At 36.0% G+C, this 25,358-nt stretch overlaps 1 protein-coding gene across 5 annotated transcripts in view; it reads left to right on the top strand.

Annotated features, from left to right (window-relative positions):
• Window positions 1–25,358, top strand: part of taok3a (TAO kinase 3a) — a 77,530-nt gene that overhangs the window by 48,694 nt on the left and 3,478 nt on the right. For 4 of the 5 annotated variants that reach the window (XM_051894151.1, XM_051894148.1, XM_051894149.1 and 1 more), the window contains exons 3-18: window positions 608–679; window positions 1,432–1,533; window positions 1,707–1,752; window positions 2,352–2,448; window positions 3,356–3,469; window positions 3,558–3,649; window positions 4,497–4,590; window positions 7,248–7,329; window positions 11,505–11,672; window positions 12,456–12,641; window positions 14,873–15,007; window positions 20,905–21,141; window positions 21,613–21,741; window positions 21,912–22,115; window positions 24,264–24,503; window positions 25,096–25,308. In XM_051894151.1, the coding sequence (XP_051750111.1) occupies window positions 608–679; window positions 1,432–1,533; window positions 1,707–1,752; window positions 2,352–2,448; window positions 3,356–3,469; window positions 3,558–3,649; window positions 4,497–4,590; window positions 7,248–7,329; window positions 11,505–11,672; window positions 12,456–12,641; window positions 14,873–15,007; window positions 20,905–21,141; window positions 21,613–21,741; window positions 21,912–22,115; window positions 24,264–24,503; window positions 25,096–25,308 (2,211 nt within the window). Of the gene's footprint in view, window positions 1–607; window positions 680–1,431; window positions 1,534–1,706; window positions 1,753–2,351; window positions 2,449–3,355; window positions 3,470–3,557; window positions 3,650–4,496; window positions 4,591–7,247; window positions 7,330–11,504; window positions 11,673–12,455; window positions 12,642–14,872; window positions 15,008–20,113; window positions 20,133–20,904; window positions 21,142–21,612; window positions 21,742–21,911; window positions 22,116–24,263; window positions 24,504–25,095; window positions 25,309–25,358 lie in introns of those variants that run through there. The other variant, XM_051894153.1, reaches the window with a different exon arrangement.

A 25,358-nucleotide genomic window follows, 5' to 3' on the forward strand; every position in this document is an offset into this window, starting at 1 on the left:
ACAAATGACAAGCAATGGCATTCATGACTTAACACACACACACACACATGTGACTGTTCAAAAGTTTAGGGTCAGTGAGGTTTTTTTTTTTTTTTTTTTTTTTTTAAATACTGTAATTCAGCAAGGACACATTAAATTGATCAAAAGTGACATTTTGGAGGGAAAACAGTTTCCACAAAAATAAGCAGCAGCACAACTGTGTTCAACATTGATACAGTAGTAATAAGAAATGTTTATTGAGCAGCAAATCAGCATATTAGAATGATTTCTGAAAGATCATGTGACACTGAAGACTAGAGTAATGGTGCTGAAAATTCAGCTTTTCTATCACTTGAATAAATTAGAGTATAAATATAGATTTTTTTTTAATTTTATTTTTTAATTTAATAATAATAATATTTCACAATATTACTGTTTTAATTTTTAAAAAAGCACAATATGTGTGTGACCATATAATTTAAGGCCAGTATTGCCTTTAAATTCTCAGCATTATTTTGATTAGGACTACAGTGAAAACTGATAATATTGTACATGCCTGGTTTAACAAGTACTAAACAGTAAAAGCCAAAAATAGTATAAAATAAAACATTGTTTTGGTTTCCCACAGGCCCGAAACTCCTATTCCAACGAGGTGGTGGCCATTAAGAAGATGTCCTACAATGGCAAGCAGACCACTGAGGTGAGAGACACACTCCACTGTGATCAAACTCTAATAGTTTGACTTTATATTTGAACTTCTTAGTGTTGTACTCTCCATGTAAGGCAGTTCTTCAATGTTAAATGATTAGTTCACCTCAGAATTAAAATTTCCTAATAATTTACTCACCCCCATGTCATCCAAGATAGTCATGTCTTTCTTTCTTCAGTCGAAAAGAAATTAAGGTTTTTTGAGGAAAACATTCCAGGATTTTTCTCCATAAAGTGGACTTCAACAGGGTTCAATGGGTTGAAGATCCAAATTGCAGTTTCAGTGCAGCTTCAAAGGGCTCTACACGATCCCAGCCTTTTTCCCGTGTCCTTGACCTTGTAGATGATAAAATCAAAGCAGTTATTTATTCCGTAGTTTTTGCTTGCTGTGTTTGGCAATATTGTTTCAATGTAAGTTTCCACAATTAAATGATTCCATATAAACTATTAATATAAAAATAACATTTTAGTGAACTTCAAATGGATGGATGGATGGATACATAGATACATAGATTGATACATATAATTTCAGTGTGTAAATCTCCATTAAACTAAAATTAAATTACATTAGCCTATATTCTCACACACACACACACACACACACACACATATATATATATATATATATATATATATATTGGTATTATATCAACCATTCTTATCTGTATCGAATATCAGTAGAAGTCAAAAGTACTGATGTTCAAAATTGTAAATGTGTGTGTTTCTTTGGGTTTACCTGTTCAGAAATGGCAGGACATCATTAAAGAGGTGAAGTTTTTGGAACAGCTACGACACCCAAACACCATAGAATACAAAGGCTGCTACTTGAAGGACAACACAGCATGGGTTAGTACTGCCATTAAAGTGATAAAACAGTTTTCTTGGTTCACAAACACATTACTGTTTTTTTTAAAAATAACTACTTTCAGATTAGTTTACTTTAACTTCATTCTCAGAATTCCCTGGTAATTAACCATGCCTGCTTTCTGACAATAATCTCTTCTGCATTTTTCATTCAGCTTGTGATGGAGTATTGTCTCGGCTCTGCTTCAGACTTGTTAGAGGGTGAGTTCACGCCTAAAACACACACTACACACTTTCAAGTATGCAAGAGCAGTGCACACTCACAGTATGCATTCACACAGAGGAACAGTAATTGTTAGAGCTGTCATGTGTTTTTAGTCAGTGCTAAAGGCCTTTATTAACCACATCCCAGACACATCATAAAGCCCATTGTGTTTTATTTCCAGTGTCACTACCAAACTGCCATTGCGTTCATGTTTTTGTTTCCTTCAGACATTGTCATGGGAACATGCACGGCTTTAATGATAGGCTGTTGGTTTCAATTATCGCTCCATATGTGTGTGTGTGTGTGTGTGTGTGTGTGTGTGTGTGTTTGTAAAATAAGAATTTAGAATTTTCAGTTTAACTTGCCATTATGTCATTTTATGAGGAATTTAGGCTGCATTTGATTAATTCAAGGCTGTTTTTTTAATCAAGTTCTCAGTCCTTGTCTATAAGAGGATCAGGTATCTAAAAGGTTTTGTGTCGTCTTGACACATTTTTTTTTATATAGCTTATAATAACAACAACAAATGTTGTTATGCACATGTTAAGATGTCATCAAGCATGCCTCTTTTTTTTTTTTCTTTTTTTTTGTCCAGTTCACAAGAAACCCCTCCAAGAGGTTGAAATTGCTGCCATTACCCACGGTGCCTTGCTAGGACTGGCTTACCTACATTCCCATAACATGATACACAGGTGAGTCGCCACCTGACTAATATCTGTTTGCACGTTATCAGCATCCTCAATATGTGGAAAATACAGATAAATCTTTACAACTTCGTTTTTTATGTTTATATGCTTACCATAAAGCACTGCTATTTTTAACTTTAGTGTTTCCCGTCTAACTTTGTTTACACAGTGACCATATTTGCTTTTTTTTTTGTCTTGTTTTTAATTTTCAGCATTGGTCTGACTAGAATGATATTATTGGAAATGGATTACATCAAAGATTTTCTAATTTTTTTCCTAATTAAGTGTGTGTGCTCTTCAGTTTCAGGTTTCAAAGTACAAAATCATTATAATTATGTAAAGTACTAATCCATGTCACATCCGCATATGACAGCATACCATTTATTGAGCACACTTTATTTAACTGCTTTACAACATGTGAGTTCTTATCTGTGTTGCTATTTTTACTTTTTCTTTCTCTCTCAATTTTTTTTTTATATTTCTTTTGTTTTACTATGTTATTTTTCAGCATTTGTAGACTAGAATGATATTGGAAACATTATATATCAAAGCTTTTTTTTTTTTTTTTCTAGTTCAGAGTATGTACTCTTTGGTTTCAGGGTACTAAACTGTTACAAACGATACTAAACAGTTAGAATTTAAGTACTAATCCATGACACATCAGCACATGTCAGCATACCAGTTTTCATCATGATTTATTTAACTGCTTTACAACATGTGAGTTCTTGTTTTATTACCTTCCAGTAATACGGTGCTATTTTTACTTTTGTTTTCTCTCTGCTGGGGTTGTGTTGTGTTTTTTGTTTTATTATTTACCTGAAACACCTTGCCATTGCATAATGTGGTAATGTGATACTACAGTAGGCCTGTACTGTCTGTCTTCAACCTTCTCTCTGTCTGTGATTTTGTTAAGAGATGTGAAGGCTGGTAATATCCTGCTGACAGAGCCCGGTCAGGTCAAGCTGGCTGACTTTGGCTCCGCTTCCATTGCCTCTCCTGCCAACTCATTTGTGGGAACCCCATATTGGTCAGTACCACACATATTGACATTTAAGAAGATGACACATCCTGATAAACTGGGTTTAATTAAACAATTGTGTGTGTTTCTACCACAGGATGGCTCCAGAAGTGATTTTAGCCATGGATGAGGGTCAGTATGAGGGGAAGGTGGACGTCTGGTCTCTGGGGATCACTTGCATAGAACTGGGTAAGCGGCTATGTTTTTAAACTTCATGTTTCGTCCATATTCCATTTTCTAATGTTCTGATGCATGGTGTCCACTATAGTAAACAGATATTTAGAAGCTGTTTTTAACCATTCACTATGCATTGTTACATCAAAACTATGGCTGATGCCCTTTGACCTTTATCCATGATTCAATATGACTGTGTTCTTTTCTTTATGTCATTGTATTTTGTATTTATTACATCATAAATTAAACATATAGTTACAATATTTACCAATATCTTCTTATATAATAGACAAATGTGTAGTTCTTCCATCATTTGATTTATTTTAATATTTTAAGGACTTTTTTTTCCTTTGTGATTTCACACCTTGTAATCCGTATGATTTCATTTTATTCTCATTTTAATTAATTTAATTATGCACTGCATTGCCAAAGTATGCACGTTGAAGCCAACTAGTCCCAATATTGTGACATTTTACAAAATCATAAAATTGTGTCTTATTTTCACATTATAGATTCATCATGTACATCCCCGCTAAGTACATACATTGAAGTGAAATAGTATTAGCATAATCGTATTAACAAATACTGTAGCTTATCGTCCAGATGTTTTCTGTAGCATATCATCCAGATTTCAACATGCTATGGTTTTGGACACACTACTACTAATACTGCATGCTATACAAGACAAATTGGGATTCAGCCTAAATATTGACATAACGTGTTTATAAAACTCTGCTTCTGATTAGCATATGTGCATATGCATGTATATTCATTCACACTTTATGCAATGATTTCACACAAGTTTTCAGTTTGAGAATTTCAGCACATTTTTTTTATTTCTTACGCCTCTGCTGTTTTCTAGCGGAACGCAAGCCTCCTCTCTTCAACATGAACGCTATGAGTGCCTTATACCACATCGCCCAAAACGACTCTCCCACCTTACAGTCCAATGAGTGGTGAGTGTCCTTCTACACAATCACCAAACTGAAGTTGACTCACTCATATAGATATATACAGTATTTGTATATATACACTCGTACTCGTCAAACATATATACCCTTATAACCACGCACTCCTCTCACACTTTAAATGTGTTATGCAATAATCCTGACCCCAACTGCCAGTTCTTCACAATTCCTGATCTTGTGCATTATTGCACAATCAAACTTTCAGTGCCCTTCATCTTTCTGACCTGCAGCAAAGCCGAAGGCCTGCTGGTCTTTCAGGCAGCATTGCCTTTAGTTGATAGATCTGGAAATTGAAAGGCTGTCTGAATGGGCCAAAATATTGTTGAGGGTGTCACAAAGTTTATTTGGTGACCTCGTTTTTCATAGGAGGAGATGTGTTCACATTTACCCATGACTTTGCAATACTTTTGCAATACACTTCACAAAACAAGAAGGAATCCTTTCAGAAATGGAAACAGAGAAAGATTATGTATGTTAAAAAAAAGTCAATCTAGTAGTATCTCACAATACTAATATATATATATATATATATATATATATAGTACACCCCTCACATTTCAGCAACCATTTTATTATATGTTCTTAAGGGACAATACTATAGAAATGAAAATTGTATATACTTTAGAGTAGACAATGTGCAGCTTGTAGCAGTACAGATTTACTGTCCTCTGAAAATAACTCAACATGCAGCCATTATTGTCTAAAGAACTGGCAACAAAAGTGAGTACACCCTAAGTGAACATGTCAAAACTGTGTCCAAAGTGTCAATATTTTGTGTGAGCACCATTGTTATCTAGCACTGCCTTAATCCTCCTGGGCATGGAATTCACCAGAGCTGCACAGGTTGTTGCTGGGATCTTCTTCCACTCCTCCATAATGACATGACGGAGCTGCTGGGCACATGGCGCTTCTCCACCTTCTGCTTGAGGATGCCCCACAGGTGCTCAATATGGGTTCACTTCTGGAGACATACTTGGCCACTCCATCACCTTCACCTTCAGCTTCCTCAGCAAGGCAGTTGTCATCTTGGCGGTGTGTTTGGGGTCATTACCATGCCGTTCGGCCCAGTTTCTGAAGGGAGGGCATCATGTTCTGCTTCAGAATGTCACAGTACATGTTGGAATCCATGTTTCCCTCAATGAAGCAGAGCTCCCCAGTCCCAGCAGCACTCATGCAGCCCCAGACTATGATGCTACCACCACCATTCTTGACCATTCTTTGTCTTAAGCAAACTGTTTGCGGGCTTTCTTGTGAACCAGCTTCAGAAGAGGCTTCCTTCTGGGATGACAGCCATGCAAACCGACTTGTTGCAGTGTGCGGTGTATAGTCTGAGCACTGACAAGCTGACCTTCCGCTTCTGCAACCTCTAAAGCAATGCTGGCAGCACTCATGCATCTGTTTTTTGAAGCCAGCTTCTGCACCTGACGCACAGCACAAGGTCTCAACTTCTTTGATTCAACTTCTTTGGCATGTTCCGAGTGGAACCCGTCTTGGAAAACTTCTCTCTATGACCCTGGCTACTGTGCTGTAACTCAGTTTCAGGGTGTTACTGATCTTCTTATAGCCTAGGCCATCTTTGTGGAGAGCAACAATTCTAATTCTCAAATCCTCAGAGAGTTCTTTGCCATGAGGTGCCATGTTGAACATCCAGTGGTCAGTATGAGAGAATTGTACTCAAAGCACCAAATTTTAACTGCTCTAATACAAGATACACAAATTTGTATGGTCCTATCAAGCAGACAAAAACATGAACATGATGAATAGGACATGTGGCTTTGCATGGTTAAAAGACATAGAGCTGTTATCACTTAGGGTGTACTCACTTTTGTTGCCAGCTATTTTGACAATAATGGCTGTATGTTAAGTTATTTTCAGAGGACAGTAAATCTATAAGATATTTTAAATTTATAAGTTATACTAAAATGGTTTATGAAATGTGAGGGGTGTACTCACTTTGGTGAGATACTGTGTGTGTGTGTGTGTATGTGTGTATGTATATGTATGTATGTATGTATGTATATGTGTGTGTGTGTGTGTGTGTGTATATATATATATATATATATATATATATATATATATATATATATAATTTTTTTTTTTTTTTTTTTTTTTTATTTTTTTTGATATATTTTTACTAGTGGGTGCAGGACATTATAGTTCATTTATGTAAGTGAGGATTAAAATTAAAGTAAACTGTGACATATACAAAAAATTCTTCATACAGTGGACTACCAGTAAAATTGATAAAAATTTGGAACCAAAAATTATTCAGACACTTTGACCTGACCATGTTCTGCTTGAGTGTTATCTGACATAATTAAGATTATTTTTTTCTGACACAGTTTAACTCTGAGATCTTGTCATATTTTATTAACATCTTTTTAAACTATAGTGAATAAACTGTATTAATGAATGAAATATTCAAGGTGTCTGAATAAATTTTAGTTTGACATATATATATATATATATATATATATATATATATATATATATATATATATATATATATATATATATATATATATATTCATGTCGACTGTAAATATTGCTTCAAACATGTAAAGATTGTAATTTATTTGTACATTCAGTAGCCTACAAAAGTGCATAATACTGCAACTGTTGTAACTGTTGTGTATTTTGTGAAGGTCGGATGCATTCCGGAGTTTCGTTGACTACTGCCTACTAAAAATTCCTCAGGACAGACCCTCCTCAGCAGAGCTCCTGCGGGTGAGTAATCACAAACACACAATGTTCACACATGCAGGGTAAATTATCATGTCACATTTTAAAGTCACTCATAAGCATTGCTCATCTAAGTTCAACCACGACTTCTGAGTGCCCACACACTACTGTTAATTCACTCCCACTTTGAGTCACGTTTTCAAACGCTCTCTGTAAACACACTTGCTGGGGGAAGGCGAAATACTCATGTGATACTCACACACAGATTGTTACGTTTAGGCTCAGAAATGTAAACTTCTTATGCAGCTTAATCTCATGTAGGGAGACCTTTGCCATAATCAGCTGTAATGTAGACTAGACCATATGTCGTTTGTCAAAGAACTGATGAATTAGACTGGAAGAGACTGTCTGAAATTATAAATTGGTACATCAGAGTTTTAGTTTTTAAAATTAATTGCACAATTCATAAAATTCGCAAGTACATTACCGTTCAAAGTTTGGGGTCAGTATGTTTTTTTTTTTTTTTTTTTTTGTTTTTTTTAAAGAAATTTATACTTTTATTAAAATTATGAAAAGTTTTACCATTACAAGAAGTTAAAAAAAAATCATCAAAGAATCCTGAAGAAAAAAAAAAATCATGGTTTCCACAAAAATATTAAGCAGCACAACTGTTCAAAATTGATAATAATAATAACAAATGTTTCTTAAAGCACCAAATCAGCATATTAGAAAGAATGATTTCTGAAGGATCATGTGACCGAAGACTGGAGTAATGATGCTGAAAATTCAGCTTTGCATCACAGGAATAAATTATATTTTAAAATATATTAAAATAGAAAGCAGTTATTTTAAATTGTAATAATATTTCACAATATTCCTGTTTTTACTGTATTTCTGATCAAATAAATACAGGTCTGCCGAGCAAGAGACTTCTTTCAAAAACTTGAAAAAAAAAAAAATCTTGCAGACCCCAACCTTTTGAACAATAGTGTACATGTTGCATTCTCAACATTTCTATGTTATATGTTTATAGCACATTTGAAGAAAACTCTGATGTCCCCTTACTGAGTTACCGCCCTAGTGACATAAACCCACACATTCATAAACCCCATCATGTGTCATTCGTAAAAACGTCAATATCCTCACTTTCACAGAGATAAAGAAGCTCCTTTGCAGTTGGGGAGTGCACTTCCTCTTCGCCATATCTGTCAGTACTTCCTGCTCTCATGACAGTGGGTTCCTTACTCATCCATCCCTGCTGACTCACACACATACACGTTTTCATATGCACAGCCAAGCGTTCAACCCACAGAACATGTCATTCTGCTGTTTTTTCATTTGCTCACTTCCTGTGCCAGCTACATCCTTGGAGGGTTAATAAAAGCAGGAGGATTTTTTGATTGTGTGTGTCTAACTCAACTAATATAACCATGACTTTCTCTCAACCGAATCACTGGGGCTGTAGGTGGACATATTGCTGCGCAGTGACTAATGTTCGTGATATCGTTCTGTGGTGGGAGGCTTATGGATTTATATCATCACCAAAATAAATGTGTGGTAGAATATAGCACTACAGTTGGGAAATGGGTAATTATTGGCTGTGGGGTAGCTCTGGATACTGGATCATTAAGGGATAGTGCTGCCGAAGTGACTCATTTGTTTGTTTGTTTGTGCTTAGTATGGGTCTGTTTGTGTGGGTGTATGTTACAGGTTATGGTTGATCTCGTTGGTGGACACAGGTAATCCTATTTAGCACCGAGAGCTTAGTGTCAAGCTAGGCACGCACTTCAAGCACAACCTCATAAGAGGTGGGCAGCCCATGGTGGCATGGGATACCTGGGTCTCTTCTATGGCCTAGGTTGACACTGGGGAAAAAATTAATTTTGCCCTAGTTTTGGTCTCCCATTATTCCCACTAATACCTCAAGACTGGCCTTCCAAGCTCCTTAAGACTGAAAAGAGGTCATTAATCTGAGTCTAGCGTTCTATTCCCATCATTTGCCGCTTCCCAACTGCTGTCTTAATCTCACATGGGGTCTAAATCCACCTCAATTCTTGACCTACAGAGGTAGGATGGAGAACGTGCAGGGGATATCACTCGCGATCTGACAGTTAGAGCTGGAAGACTTCAGATTATGTAATTTCCTCCATTTAAAGGGGATAATCCCATAGATTAGTTTCCTCCCATGCTGGACAGTCACAGATGTCCGTTCAGAGTGGCGAATGCTTATCTATGTTATCATTGGGAAGCCGAGCTGTTAGCTGTAACTGTCTTTGCCAGGCTTAACGGTTGAGCCGTTTTCTCTGCAGTGCTTTACCAGCTCGCAATCGCAACACAGACGTGACCTGCTTAAACTAAATGTATTTTCAACTAAATTTGTAATTCCTTTCCAAATGTCTCTCCGTAGATGTTGACTGAGAGTGGTAACATTTATCAACAGTTATTGAAACCAAGCAAAGGGGGAACCAGAGCACTTTGATTAGGCCTACGAGATCGGTTTATGCTTTTATGAGCATTTATGTTTATATGTCAAATGACTGAAAACTTAGTTTTGTTGATTGATAATAAATGTTCAAAGGTTGAGGGTTGGTAAGATGAAAGAAGTCTCTTATGCTCACCAATGCTGCCTTTATTGGATCAAAAATACAGTAAAACAGTAATATTGTGATATTTTCTTTTTTTTTTCTCTCTCTCTCTCAAATTTCTTTGATGAATAGAACATTTAAATTTAAGCATTTATTTGAAATAGAAATATTTTCTAACATTATAAATGTCTTTACTGTCACTTTTGATCAATTTAATGCATCCTTGCTGATCATAATGAAGAGTTACCTTTTATTAAAGGGGACAAATTTAGTTGAAAATTTCTTTCTTCTGCTGAACACAAAAGAAGATATTGTGAAGAATATGGTTAATCAAACAGCTGATGGTCCCCATTGACTTCCATAGTGTGGAAAAAAAAAATACTATGGAAGTCAATTGGGACCATCAACTTTTTGGTTATCAACATTCTTCAAAATATCTTCTTTTGTGTTCAGCAGAAGAAAGAACTTCATACAGGTTTGAAACAACTTGAGGGAGAGAAAATTATGACAGAATTTTCATTTTTGGGTGAACTATCCCTTTAACGTCAATAAAACCAAGGTAGGATCCACGTCAAAAAGGTCTCTGAGAAAGTTTCATGCGCTAGAGCAGTTGACATATAAATTGGTTTTGTGTGACCAGTCTTGTAAGAACGATTTATACTTTAAAGCAAATTATATGTTGTCAAACAAACTATAACATTTATTAACGTCAACATAATAAAACAAAATTACTTTGAACAGGTCTGTGAGAACAGTTTTAGGACTGGAAATAAAATAAAAAAATGACCAAGAGGAAGAGTTTAGAGTAAGTGCTACAAAGACAGTCTTCACGATGCATGTTTTAGAGGAAAAATTGCTGTCAGGAGTCCCAGAAGAAGGATTTATGGAAAACGTTCAAGAGCAGCTGTTTTTAAGAATGGGACAGGGATTGATTCGGATTTTGGATTCTAACCATTTTCTTCCAAATAAATAAATAAATGACTCCAGTTGGCCCAGTTGGGTAATGGAAAGAACTCCAACATGACCAATTAACTTTCAAAGAGTCTTGGTTTGTGGTTTGCGTTTTGTGAAGCCAGTTAACGTGCACACATGCATTTGCTTGAACTCGAGTCGGTTCTTTTTATATTTTCATTGAGGAGGTGAGATCAAGTCCTCATTTAGCCAGCCATGTCAAAAATCTTTCTCCATATGCCATATGTCCACTCAGGGCCACATTACACATGAGCACCCTCTAGTGAGCAAAGGACAAACATGAAATGACGTAATTCAGAGCACAAGTGGAGTAATCCGACACGCTGAGAGGATTGAGACTGTGGGTTTATTTCATGGCAGTTGAATTGCATCATGCTTAACCCCTAAATGTTTCTCCTGAAATATTTGCTTTTATGAAATGAATGCCGTTCATGTTTCAGGTGAACACAAGGCCAAATAAAACGCACACTTTCCTCTCTCTAATACACTCCTCATAAATTGAATAAAACCCAGAATCCGAGGGTGAGATTTAATTGATGTTTACACACAGAAGCTGTTTGTTCATTTCATCACCACTTACTGCTCATATTATTTGCCTAAAATTACAAAAACACAGTTGTTCATTTCACACATCTCCTCTCTGTCCCCCTTTGTCCGTCCCAGCATGAGTTCGTGAGGAGAGATCGTCCTCCACAGGTCCTCATCGATCTGATCCAGAGGACGAAGGATGCAGTCAGAGAACTGGACAACTTGCAGTACCGTAAAATGAAAAAAATCCTCTACCAAGAGAAACACAACGGCCCAATGGGGGAGTCCCAGGAAGACGAGGAGGTGGGTACAGGAAATGCTCTGAAAAATGAAAGGCCCCCATGAGTGTCATATGCACATGTTGGATTCACACTTGCCTGTGAGAGTTTCATAGTGTTGCGTCCTGTCGTTGCCTATGGCCACATATTGTATACACAACTGATAGGACATTTTTATTGAAGCAGGCATTGGTTTCTCTTGTTTAAATATAAAACATTCTTTCAAAAACATTTAAAAATCCCAACCCCAAACTTGTGAACGGTAATGTCTGTACTGCATACTATATTGACATACACTTAATATATAGTTTTGGAACTATATACTATACTGAATTATATACTGTATCCTATGTCAAACTACATTGAAAGTATATATAAATATGTACTATACTAAACTTTATAAAATAGCCTACTGAATTATACTGAAACTTAAGTGTAGATATACAAAATTTTATGATACTGAATGAACTATAAACTATACTGAACTGTATATTATACTGCTTTTACATACTATACTGAATTTAACTAAACTATATACTTCATTGAATTATATAATACAGACTATACTGAATTACACAGAAAGTATATCGAACTATGTTGTTTTGAACTACACTGAATGTATATAGAACTGTACAGTATTTTGAACAATATTGAACTATAAGGCAGAAAGACATCTGTTCAAGAAATAACTGCTGTTTACAGACCTTGTAATGATTTATGTAAATTGCTCTCAGTAATTGAAATAAATATTGGTTTTCAGAAAGGATTGTGATCTGTTTCTCTGTGTGTTTCTCTGTCCCCTGCGCAGGATGGAGATCAGGCAGGCTGTAAGATGAACAGTTTGGGCAGTAATCATTCCATCCCCAGCACCTCTGTGAGCACCGGCAGTCAGAGCAGCAGCGTCAACAGCCTGCAGGAGGTGCCAGATGACTCCTGCTCCGAGCTGCACCACGACTACGACAGCACCCTAGAGTCTTCCACACACCACAAAAAGGTTCAGGATACACACACAGAACAGAAATCTCCACAAGCTTTACAGTGCTCTGCTGTCCTTTTTTTCTCATTTACCATAATTCCATTGATGTTAACAAACAAAAATTGAACACATGCTTTCCAGTAGATGGAAATATTTCATTTGAGCTGTTCTTAGAAGACCGGCTTGTTACAATTTTAGTGGTCTGTACATAGAAGGTATACTTTGATATAAGATTAATGTTTTATTCAAATAAAAAGCTCAAAGATGCTCCCCTCATCCAAATATGCATACTATTATTATACAGTATAGTATGCAAAAAAAGGTTTATTATTTTTCTTAAATATGCTTTTTTATTTTACAGTGAAGTACTATTATAGTAATATTTTTATATTTTAAAAATATTTAATATTGTAAATATTTTTTGAGTATTAATAATAAGTATTAATATACATTTTATTATTTTACAGTTGTACTGTAAGTATATTATTTTATTATAATTTTTAAAAAAAATTTTTTACAGTGAAATATGATAGTAATTCCTTTTTGTATTTTTATTTAGTAATAATATTTATAATAATTATTATTATTATAGTTGTTATTTTACAGGTGTACTGTAAAATATTGTATTATTTTTCTTAAATACTTTATTTTACAGTGAAATATTACAGTCATATTATTTCTTTTTAATATTTTTATTTGGCATTAATAACAACAATAATAATAAAAATAATAATTGTTATATATATATATATATATATATATATATATATATACCGTTCAAAAGTTTAGGATTGGTAAGATTTTTAATGTTTTTAAAAGAAGTTTCGTCTGCTCACCAAGGCTGCATTTATTTATTTAAAAAATATTATTACAATTTAAAATAACTGTGTTCTATTTGAAAATAATTTAAAATGTAATTTATTCCTGTGATGCAAAGCAGAATTTTCATCATCATTACTCCAGTCTTCAGTGTCACATGATCCTTCAGAAATCATTCTAATATGATGATTTGCTACTCAAGAAACATTTCTTATTATTATTATCAATGTTGAAAACAGTTTTGTACTTTTTCTCAGGATTCCTTGATGAATAGAAAGTTCAAAAGAACAACATTTATCTGAAATACAAAGCTTTTGTAACATTATACATTATATCATGTGACACTGAAGACTGGAGTAATGATGCTGAAAATTCAGCTTTGCATCACAGGAATAAATTACATTTTAAAATATTTTCAAATAGAACAGTTATTTTAAATTGTAATAATATTTCACAATATTACTGTTTTACTGTATTTTTAATTAAATAAATGCAGCCTTGGTGAGCAGACGAAACTCACCAAGACGAAAAAAAAATCGTGCAGCCCTAGTTTAGCCCAGCTGCATATTTAAAGTCTGCAAGGCATTGATTACACAATTACATACTCTGTAAATTCTCTGAAAGAATGTGATTTAGGAAGTTTGCATACACATGCACACATGATTGACACTTCCTGTCCTCAAGGAAATTACATCAGCATGCAGGAGAAATATGAATTGACTTTAGGGGAACTGAACAGCCCTTCAACAAGTTGTACTTCATTTTATTCACTGAGAGAAGATAAAACCCACAGGAATATGAACGCTTCAGGTCGACAAACCTCGTGGGTCGATTAATAGAGATATTTTAAGATAGTGACCGTGTTAGTATTGAACAGTCTCATGTTGAAACATCTCAGCTGATGCTACAGCAACAGGGAAATATAAAACTCCTGCTGTGGATGTCGTAGGGAAAATGTATAGCCTAAATGGCCTGCAAGTAACTTCAGACTGCATCTGCCAAATGCATAAATGTGAGTGCTGTCAAACGATTAATCACGATTAATCACATCCAAAATAAAAGTTTGCGTTTACATAATATATGTGTGTGTACTGTGTATATTTATTATGTATATATAAAAATACACATACATGCATGTATATATTTAGCAAATATATATATATATATATATACATGCATACATGTAAATATTTCTTAAATATATACAAGTATGTGTGTGTATTTATATATACATAATAAATATACACAGTACACACACATATATTATGTAAACAAACTTTTATTTTGGATAATCGTTTGACAGCACTAGCACTGGTGCATTATAGCCACAACTCCTGCGGTTAAAACAAAAGATCTCATTAACTCCTCAAGAGATTATTATGTTGTGACACCAAATCCTTGACTGATTTATCTATGTGTTTTTTCCTCAGGATCATCAGTATATCCGTGATGACCTTCCTCATCGGGACCATCGGTCAGACCTGCGACCGTCCTCGTCGGAAAGAGCTCAGGCTCACAACTATAAAAACCGCGAGCGCTTTGCCACCATCAAGTCAGCCTCACTGGTGAGGAAAAAGAATGACATCATCCCTGCTCATTCTCTCTGTCATCCTCTCATCCCCCCCTCCTCTCTTGCTTCACTCTTTCGTTCTTTTCTTTCATCCTTGGCTTTAATACACTCTGCGGTCATTTCTCTCTCTCTCTCTTTCTCTCGGTGGTCTTTGCCTCCTTCTCTTTCTGTTTAACCCTCTCTTTATTCCAGGGGAAGAAATAAAGGGTCTACTTTTCTCTCTCACTCTCATGTCTGTTGTCAAGGCAACATGATTCAGTCAATAGCCAGCTGCACTCCTCGCACGAGTCATTGGTGTTGTTGTCTACTATTAGTTAATACAGTGTGATCCAACACAAAAGGATATTCTTCATCTTGTGGGGTTTTGAGAAAAACCTCCTTTTTTATAAAAACTCAAGGTCAGTGTCAGACATTTGATACAAATAAAGAATTTATGCAATTGAGCAGAAAAAAAGAATCTATTGTGATACAACCACTTCCACCCTAATTGATGAATATATGGAGATCACTGACAGGCAGTGTAGTCGATCGCAGTATGCTTGGTTTAAATGATGATGTCACCTGTTTTGGCCCCATTTTGCTGGAGCGTGAGCGCCCTCTAGGGGCAGACAACCACAATGGACTTTGTCTGATACTACAGACACTCATCCATCATTTCAGATGATCACAAAGGAGTTTGAGTTTAGTGGGTTTATTGGCATGGTGCATCATCCTGAATCTGTTTTTTTTTTTTTTTTTTTGGTGGAATCAACTGCGCTTTTTATTTATCGATATGGGTTTATGGTTGTATGGACTGAGTAACAAGGATCTGGGCTACGCAGGGAAAGAGATTCTCTTTGTGTTTCTTACGAAAAGCCGTAGAGGAGGGGTGAGGTGTAGAAAGTAAAACAGGAAAAAAGGAGGGAACATGAGAACGAAGGTGTGAAGGGACAACGTATTGAATGAATAAATGGATAAAAGAAGATGTATATAGACAACTATTCAGGGATGAAAAAAGGGAATGTGAGTGTCTTGGTTGCATAAAAACAGAGATTTGTTACAGGTTGCAATTCGAAACATGGTATCTGATAAATGCACGTCCTAACACCTCACGTTTTTGTTTTTTTGTTTTTTTTTCAGACAGTTTTTAAATAAGAGAGTCTCCTGCTCAAAGTTTGGATGTACATTGAATCTTTTAGATTTTTTTTTTCAAAACCGAGTGAACTGCTGTTGTGGATCCTCATAAGCGCCCTTAGAAAAATCATATTTCTGCAGAGTAGGAAAGATGGTGATTCATGAAGTTCAAAAGCCACCCTTTGTGTGTTTGTATATCAAATATTTTGACTGATTTTAGTATGCTTCTGGTTACCTGGAATGTAGTACTCTCAGATCTTTTAAAAGTGATAAAACCATAATTTTCCCCTTAAAATCAGCACAGAAAATCAGATTCTGTGTAGATCTGCCCATAACGGCCATAAGTGACTGATATACAGTGGGTACGGAAAGTATTCAGACCCCCTTAAATTTTTCACTCTTTGTTATATTGCAGCCATTTGCTAAAATCATTTAAGTTCATTTTTTTCCTCATTAATGTACACACAGCACCCCATACTGACAGAAAAACACAGAATTGTTGACATTTTTGCAGATTTATTAATCAAGAAAAACTGAAATATCACATGGTCCTAAGTATTCAGACCCTTTGCTCAGTATTTAGTAGAAGCACCCTTTTGATCTAATACAGCCATGAGTCTTTTTGGGAAAGATGCAACAAGTTTTTCACACCTGGATTTGGGGATCCTCTGCCATTCCTCCTTGCAGATCCTCTCCAGTTCTGTCAGGTTGGATGGTAAACGTTGGTGGACAGCCATTTTTAGGTCTCTCCAGAGATGCTCAATTGGGTTTAAGTCAGGGCTCTGGCTGGGCCATTCAAGAACAGTCACGGAGTTGTTGTGAAGCCACTCCTTCGTTATTTTAGCTGTGTGCTTAGGGTCATTGTCTTGTTGGAAGGTAAACCTTCGGCCCAGTCTGAGGTCCTGAGCACTCTGGAGAAGGTTTTCGTCCAGGATATCCCTGTACTTGGCCGCATTCATCTTTCCCTCGACTGCAACCAGTCGTCCTGTCCCTGCAGCTGAAAAACACCCCCACAGCATGATGCTGCCACCACCATGCTTCACTGTTGGGACTGTATTGGACAGGTGATGAGCAGTGCCTGGTTTTCTCCACACATACCGCTTAGAATTAAGGCCAAAAAGTTCTATCTTGGTCTCATCAGACCAGAGAATCTTATTTCTCACCATCTTAGCAAACTCCATGCGGGCTTTCATGTGTCTTGCACTGAGGAGAGGCTTCCGTCGGGCCACTCTGCCATAAAGCCCCGACTGGTGGAGGGCTGCAGTGATGGTTGACTTTCTACAACTTTCTCCCATCTCCCGACTGCATCTCTGGAGCTCAGCCACAGTGATCTTTGGGTTCTTCTTTACCTCTCTCACCAAGGCTCTTCTCCCCCGATAGCTCAGTTTGGCCGGACGGCCAGCTCTAGGAAGGGTTCTGGTCGTCCCAAACGTCTTCCATTTAAGGATTATGGAGGCCACTGTGCTCTTAGGAACCTTAAGTGCAGCAGAAATTTTTTTGTAACCTTGGCCAGATCTGTGCCTTGCCACAATTCTGTCTCTGAGCTCTTCAGGCAGTTCCTTTGACCTCATGATTCTCATTTGCTCTGACATGCACTGTGAGCTGTAAGGTCTTATATAGACAGGTGTGTGGCTTTTCTAATCAAGTCCAATCAGTATAATCAAACACAGCTGGACTCAAATGAAGGTATAGAACCATCTTAAGGATGATCAGAAGAAATGGACAGCACCTGAGTTAAATATATGAGTGTCACAGCAAAGGGTCTGAATACTTAGGACCATGTGATATTTCAGTTTTTCTTTTTTAATAAATCTGCAAAAATGTCAACAATTCTGTGTTTTTCTGTCAATATGGGGTGCTGTGTGTACATTAATGAGGAAAAAAAATGAACTTAAATGATTTTAGCAAATGGCTGCAATATAACAAAGAGTGAAAAATTTAAGGGGGTCTGAATACTTTCCGTACCCACTGTACATGAGCAGCAACTCTGCAAGTCTCTAGTGTTCATGTGAGGAGAGCAATTTGTGTAGTCCAAATACCTTTCTTCATGTGAAGCACACCAAAGACTTGACTTCTAATTGATTCCAATAGAGTTTTACGTTAGTGTGCTGCCAAGCTAAAGCATGATTCCCTTATAAACGTAAAATTACACTACTGTTCAAAACTTTGGGGTCTGTAAGATTTTTTTAAAGAAGTCTCTTATGTTCATCAAGGCTGCATTTATTTGATAAAAAATACAGTAACAATAATATTGTGAAATTACAATTTAAAAGAACTGTTTGCTGTTTTAATACATTTTAAATTGTAATTTGTTTGACGGCAAAGGTCATCATTATTACTCCAGTCTTCAGTGTCACATGATCCTTCAGAAATCATTCTTATATGCTGATTTGCTGCTCAAGAGACATTTATTATTATTATCAATGTTGAAAACAGTTAGTCCTTAATATTTTTGTGGAAATCATGGCAAGTTTGTATGTATATAAAAAGTTCAAAAGAATGTCTTTTATTTGAAATAAAATTATATATTCACTGTCACTTTTGATCAATATGCTGAATAAAGGTATACATTTTTTTTTAAAAGTAAAAACCCTAAACTTTTAAACAGTAGTGTACATATATCACATTTTATTGAACTTTTTTCAGTTGATACTTTTTGTTGTTGAATGAAACAGAACTATATTTGTAATAAATTGATTATCGAGATATAGTTTATTGATATTGAGTTCTCTTAAAGGGATAGTTCATGCAAAAATGAAAATTCTGTCAATGACAGAATTTTCATTTTTGGGTGAACTATCTCTTTAAGGTCGCCATGAAATCAAAATTGACAGTTCTTCTTCTTCTTATTATTATTATTTTACAGAATGTTGCAGTGCGTATTTTTTTTCATATGCCCTTGTGATCTTTAATCAAAAACGTTAACCTCCCCTCCCCCCAAAACAGCATCTGTTCTCTTCATGACGTGTGTCTCGGCATAGGGGAGACTAAATATCCTCCACAACTGACTGCAAACTGGCATTCAGATCTGCCTACATATAGTTAGCAACGCCCAACTTCCTACGATCCAATCAATTCCTGAAGGATGAAATCCAGTCCCGCCCTACATTTTTCTCATTACAGAATCCGTTTCACCCGGATGTACATCACAATAGGGAAGAAAAGACTATCGCAACTTCTGTTTCATGCCGACTTTAACTCATCTGCAATCTTTGGTGATATTTTTCACTACGCTTGTCGCAATGCATTCTGGGATTGCATTTTCTGTGAGGGATGCATTTAATTCTAAGATACCATATTTTGACCACAACAACCTTTTGGAGCTACCTTAAACACAGCAGTAAAACGCTATTTATATTGGTGAGAACAGAGCTTTTAAATTCCCGTTCTGGCAACACATTAACTCCATTAATGTCAGCTCCACATAAACATGTGTTTACCTTTAATCAGAAATGGTTAGAAGTTGAATGTGAATCCAGTTAGGATGCCCATCTGTGTTACCTTTAACCTGAAAGTGATTCTTTCATTATTTCCCATTCTTCTTTTGCTACCAGGGCTTAGTGCTATCACATGCCCCTTTGGTGCGGCTGATAGAGGCATTTGGGCAGAAAGCGATTGGATTGGTGACTGCGGTTACAGTGGGGCTACTGATTCAGGGTGATTAGGAAATTTCCCCCCTTCAACAAGAATCTCATGTGACTGGCCTACTAAACGCTGCTTAGCCCGCGTGCAGGGCCAGGCCTCTCTGAGAACCTCTTTCATTCATGGCGCACCTGCGAGGAGAGAGGAGAAGCAGTGTTCGCCCTCTCTCTTTATCTCCATCCCTCTCACGCTCTCTCTTTCTCTCTCGGTGGGTTTTGAGCGAGTGCTTTTGGGGGATGTAGTGTAGGCGACTTTCAATGTTCTCACGGGTGGTTTACTTCGCCAACATGTTTGGCATGAGGAGTTCAGGTGGGAGTTACGAGAAACTCAACGAACAGTTTGATCTGGACACGCCCTTCTTTCAGGTTTGTCTTAAAGGGGTTTGCAAAGTCAAGGGAATGGTGGGGGTTTTCTGTTTTCATTTATATATTTAGTCACATCAGTGACATTCTAGATGTAGGCGAAGGCAGTGTTGAGATGGGCAATATTCACAATTGCATCTTTTCCTCTTTGTCACAATCAGATATTGCACTAAAATGATAATTATCCATCATTTTGATGGACTGAATTTTCATTTTTCCGTCTTGCTCTATTTGAATTTGTCAGTATAATAATATAGCTCTTGAGATTTTTAACATGCCTTTGATATCACAAGAACTTTTAGTCTTATCAAGTGCTCTGTTGTGGATTTTATAGCAGCTACTTTTTATTCTGCTATCATAATGTGAAAAGACAACACTGTGATGATCATGTGAGCTTGTGATCTGGTCACCCAATTTAATGGGAAATATCTAATGAATTATTCCACTTGACTGCATTGGGAATCTCTGGTTTCTCTTCCCAGATACCTAAATTTTTCTATCTATTTTCATGGGGATGCTTTAGGAACATCCCCACAGTAAAAGGTGCCAGTAGGGATTAAAAATGAAGAAAAGGGGATACTTTTGAAGTTTTCAAGTAGGGAAATACCTTTAACCTGATACCTAATTTTGAATGATCTGACAATGTCTTTAAAATTTGGTAAAATGTGGAAATTTTTCATTTAACTCAACCTTTGGTCACCATCATTGGTAACCACAACATTGGTAACTCAACCGTTACCCGTCACCCTTATTGACAGAGTTCCTTTCCGTCTAGGTAACGCGTCAGATCCACGAACATGAGCAGGAGAATGAGCTTCGAGAGCAGATGTCGGGGTACAAACGCATGCGACGGCAACACCAGAAGCAGCTGATCGCTCTGGAGAACAAGCTAAAGGCAGAGATGGACGAGCACAGATTGAAGCTTCAGAAAGAACTGGAAACCCACGCCAACAATGCCTTCATTGAGCTGGAGAAACTCGCCAAGAAGCACGCCATCCAAACAGACAAAGAAGTGGGTGATCTTTCTTTCTTTCTTTCTTCGGTTGAGAACCGACTGTTTATAGTTACTAGCCAATCAAGTATTGGTCAATTGATGTTGAATGCAATTAGTGTCCAATCCAGTTCTGGGACTTGTTTTACTTAAACATCATTACAATAAACTCTATATTATAAAATCCCTGTACAAAGTTGAAAAAATAAATGAGTTCAAAAGTTCATGCATGCCACTTGAAAAACGCCCCAGTTTATTTTATGGTTTTACATATTGCATGTTAAACATGTAAATAGCTAAGGGATGAATGCTAATTATTCATGCAACATATGTTGATTGGTATGTTAATAAAGCCTGAGAAGAAAACAGACTGAGTTTTTTTGGTTTGTTTTCTTCAGGAGTTGTTTTAACATGAGAAAAAAAAAAAAAAATCTGTAATCTACTGTAGTGTCACTGACATTTTATTGATAATAAATTCATTACATTCCTCAGATGAAAACACTGTCAGCTGATGAGAAGAAGTTCCAGCAGCAAATCATGGCCCAACAGAAGAAAGAGCTCACCACCTTCCTTGATAACCAGAAGAAACAGTACAAGCTTTGCAAGGAGAAGATCAAAGAGGTTCATGTCTAGATACTCCAAGTTAACATGAAACTAAAATCGATCCTATTTACATCAACTGTTCCTTAATTCCTAAGAATATTTGTTATTCCAAAGAACGTTTAGTCTAAAATCACCGCTTCTTTTAATTCCCCTGTCTCGACTCATGGTCTTTGTGATTCTTTGTTTAGGAAATGAGTGAAGACCACAGCACGCCTAAGAAAGAGAAACAGGAGAGGCTGTCCAAACACAAGGAGAACATCCAGCACTCTCAGGCTGAAGAAGAGGCTCAGCTCCTGGGTCAGCAGAGGGCTTTCTACGACAGGAACTGTAGGGCCTTCAAACGCAAGATCATGATCAAGAGGCACGAGTTTGAGCAAGAGCAGTTACGTGAGGTGAGCTTCAAGTCAGAAAAAGACAAGGGACTACCTAGCACTCATATATATATATATATATATATATATATATATATATATATATATATATATATATATTTCAAAGGTTTGGGGTCAGTAAGTTTTTTTTATTTGCTTATTTATTTTTATTATACAGAAATTAATACTTTTATTCTGGAAGGCCACATTGAATGGATCAAAAGCGAAAGGAAAGATATTTATGTTACAAAAGATTTCTATTTTAAATAAATGCTGTTCTTTTGAACTTTCGATTCATCAACAATCCTGAAAATCCACAAAAATCTTAAGCAGCAAAACTGTTTTCAACATTGATAGTAATAAGAAATGTTTCTTGAGCACTAAATCAGCATATCAGAATGAGAAAAAGCTTTATTGCCAAGTATGTTTACACAAGGAATTTGTCTTGGTGACAGGAGCTTCCAGTGCAGAAGGAAAGTACAGACATACATAGGAAGTAGGAAAATTAAATATAACTCAATAATAATATTATAAACAGATGCAAACTCCTCACCTTTCAGTGAGAAAGTGTTTTTATGGGGTGGGTGGGGGTATACAATAAGTACTGTATAGTGTTTCCTTTACTCTTTACTTTAAAATTACTTTGTCTATAATGTGTAATATTTTATGTATTTGAGGTCTGGGATGTGGCAAACAGTATTGCCATCTAATCAGCCGATATTGTCTTAAATATCCTGCATAGCACTTCGTCTTTTATAACATGAGATTTTAACCAAATGTTGATTTTGGTAAAATGTTGCAACAATATGTAATTTTTTGCGTGAAAAATTACAGTTTTGGACATATAGGGTAATAAAAAATAAATGAAAAAAACCCTTAAAATAACTACAAATGAGCATGTAAAGCAAATAACTTTAAAAAAAATCTGTGCTGCGCAATGTTCTCACCTTTTTTCCCCCCATAGCTGTTTGCATCCCTGTATAAAGAAAACAAAACTGAAATAGTCCAATATTAGAATGATTTATGAAGGATCATGTGACACTGGAAACTGGAGTAATGATGCTGAAAATTCAGCTTTGCATCACAGAAATAAATTACATTTTAAAATATATTAAAATAAAAAACAGTTACTTTAAATTGTAATAATATTTTGCAATATTACTGTTTTTGCTGTATTTTAATAAAATAAATGTAGTCTTGGTAAGCATAAGAGACTTGTTTCACAAACCAAAAAAATTTTACTGACCCCAAACTTTTGAACAGTGTTGCGTATGTATACATGTATATTCGTATGAAATGTATTTTGGGCTTTTCTCAGGGTTAATGCAAGATTTGAACCTTTTCTCAGGGTTGATTTTTTTTTTTTTTTTTTTTAATGAATCTGATTTGAAAATAAGTAATGCAGCAATGTGCAAATCTCTTAATCTAGAGCTTTAATCAGCTGGAAACTTTCGGAAGTATTATCGGGTCGAAACCCATATATGGTCTATAGAACAGCAAACATGATGATGCATAACCCAGTGGTTTGCAATTATGGTCCAAATTTTGGATGTCTTCCTTATTTGACACACAGTTCTGGTCTTGAATCCTCTACTATTTGTGAAGCACTTATCAATTATCTCCTTATACTAGGATGTGTTCATATCTCTTTTTACAATTGTAACCTTTGCTTACTAAGGCAAGCTATCACTTTTATTATTGTTGCACATACTTATTAGTTTTTTTTTTGTGTGTAATTCATCCCCAGAATGATTTGTTGAAGAGGTGTTTGCTATTACTTTAAGTGTTCTTAGTGATCATCAGAGTTATGGGCAAAAAAATAAATTAGATTTATGTTGAAGGAGGTATCTGAGCCATATCTAGCGAGTAGAATATCATCAGAGATATTTATAGAGACTGGCTCTTTTGAGCAATCACCTGTCAACAACAAAGTACACCCTAGCCAACCTAGCAACGCCCTAGCAACCATCTTGGCAAGTATCCACATAGGATCATGCTAAAAAAAACACCAGTCATTCTCTTAAGGATATGTAAAAATCCAGTCATTAATATTAGTAGATTTAATGGAGAGGCACTGTTATTTGAATAACTGCAATTGGAGAAAATTGAAAAAATGCTTTTAATTTAGTTGTAAGCTAATGTAATATTTTCTGTCTTTCTGACTGTCAGGAGTTGAATAAGAAGAAGACCCAGAAGGAAATGGAGCACGCTATGCTGATCAGACAAGACGAGTCGACTCAAGAACTTGAACACAGACAGCTGAAGACGCTACAGAAACTTCGCATGGATCTGATCCGACTACAGCACCAAACGGAGCTGGAGAACCAGATCGAATACAACAACCGTAGAGAGAGAGAACTGCACAGGAAACATGTGCTTGAACTACGGCAGCAGCCCAAGAACCTCAAGGTACCAACATCTGTGAAAAAAACATTTCTTATTACTTAGCTATATATAGTGTATATTTAACCTACAAAATCTATGTAGGTCTCATTGTTTCTCTGACTGTGATTGCAAAATTAACCTTGATTTATTTTAGAAACTGGGTAGATATTAGGAACATTTGCAGGTCTGTAGAGACTGATGATGATGCTTTAACTGTTTGAACATTTCTCAGACATTTCATCGAATAGGCACATTTTAATCTAAAAAAGTGGTGACACTTTACAATAAGGGTCCACTTGTTAACATTAGTTAAGTTGAAAAAATACTTCTAAAGCATTTATTAATCTTAGTTCACGTAAATCTCAACATTTACTAATACATTATTAAAATCAAAAGTTGTATCTGTTTATATTATTTAATGAATGTAAGCTAACATGAACTAACAAAGAACAGTTATTTTTTGTTAGTTAATGCATTAACTAATGTTAACTAATTGGACCTCCTGTAAAGTGAAAAACATTTATCCTTTGAGACAAAATGCATATTAGATGATGATTTTTGTCCTGAAAAGACTGTCAGTATTTGTTTATACAACTTTAAATTGTGTCTCCTGCAGGCTATGGAGCTCCAGATAAAGAAACAGTTCCAGGACACGTGTAAAGTCCAGACGAAACAGTACAAGGCCCTGCGGCACCATCAACTAGAGGTGACCCCCAAAAGCGAGCACAAGACTGTGTTGAAAGCCCTAAAGGATGAGCAGACGCGCAAACTGGCCATCCTGGCCGAGCAGTACGAGCAGAGCATCAACGAGATGATGGCATCACAGGCAGTGAGTGAAGAAATGACACTGTTAATCATTATAAAGGCCAAGAAGAAGCC

This window comes from Ctenopharyngodon idella, chromosome 5 (genome assembly GCF_019924925.1).
Source record: "Ctenopharyngodon idella isolate HZGC_01 chromosome 5, HZGC01, whole genome shotgun sequence".
In the NCBI taxonomy this organism is placed as follows: Eukaryota; Metazoa; Chordata; class Actinopteri; order Cypriniformes; family Xenocyprididae; genus Ctenopharyngodon; species Ctenopharyngodon idella.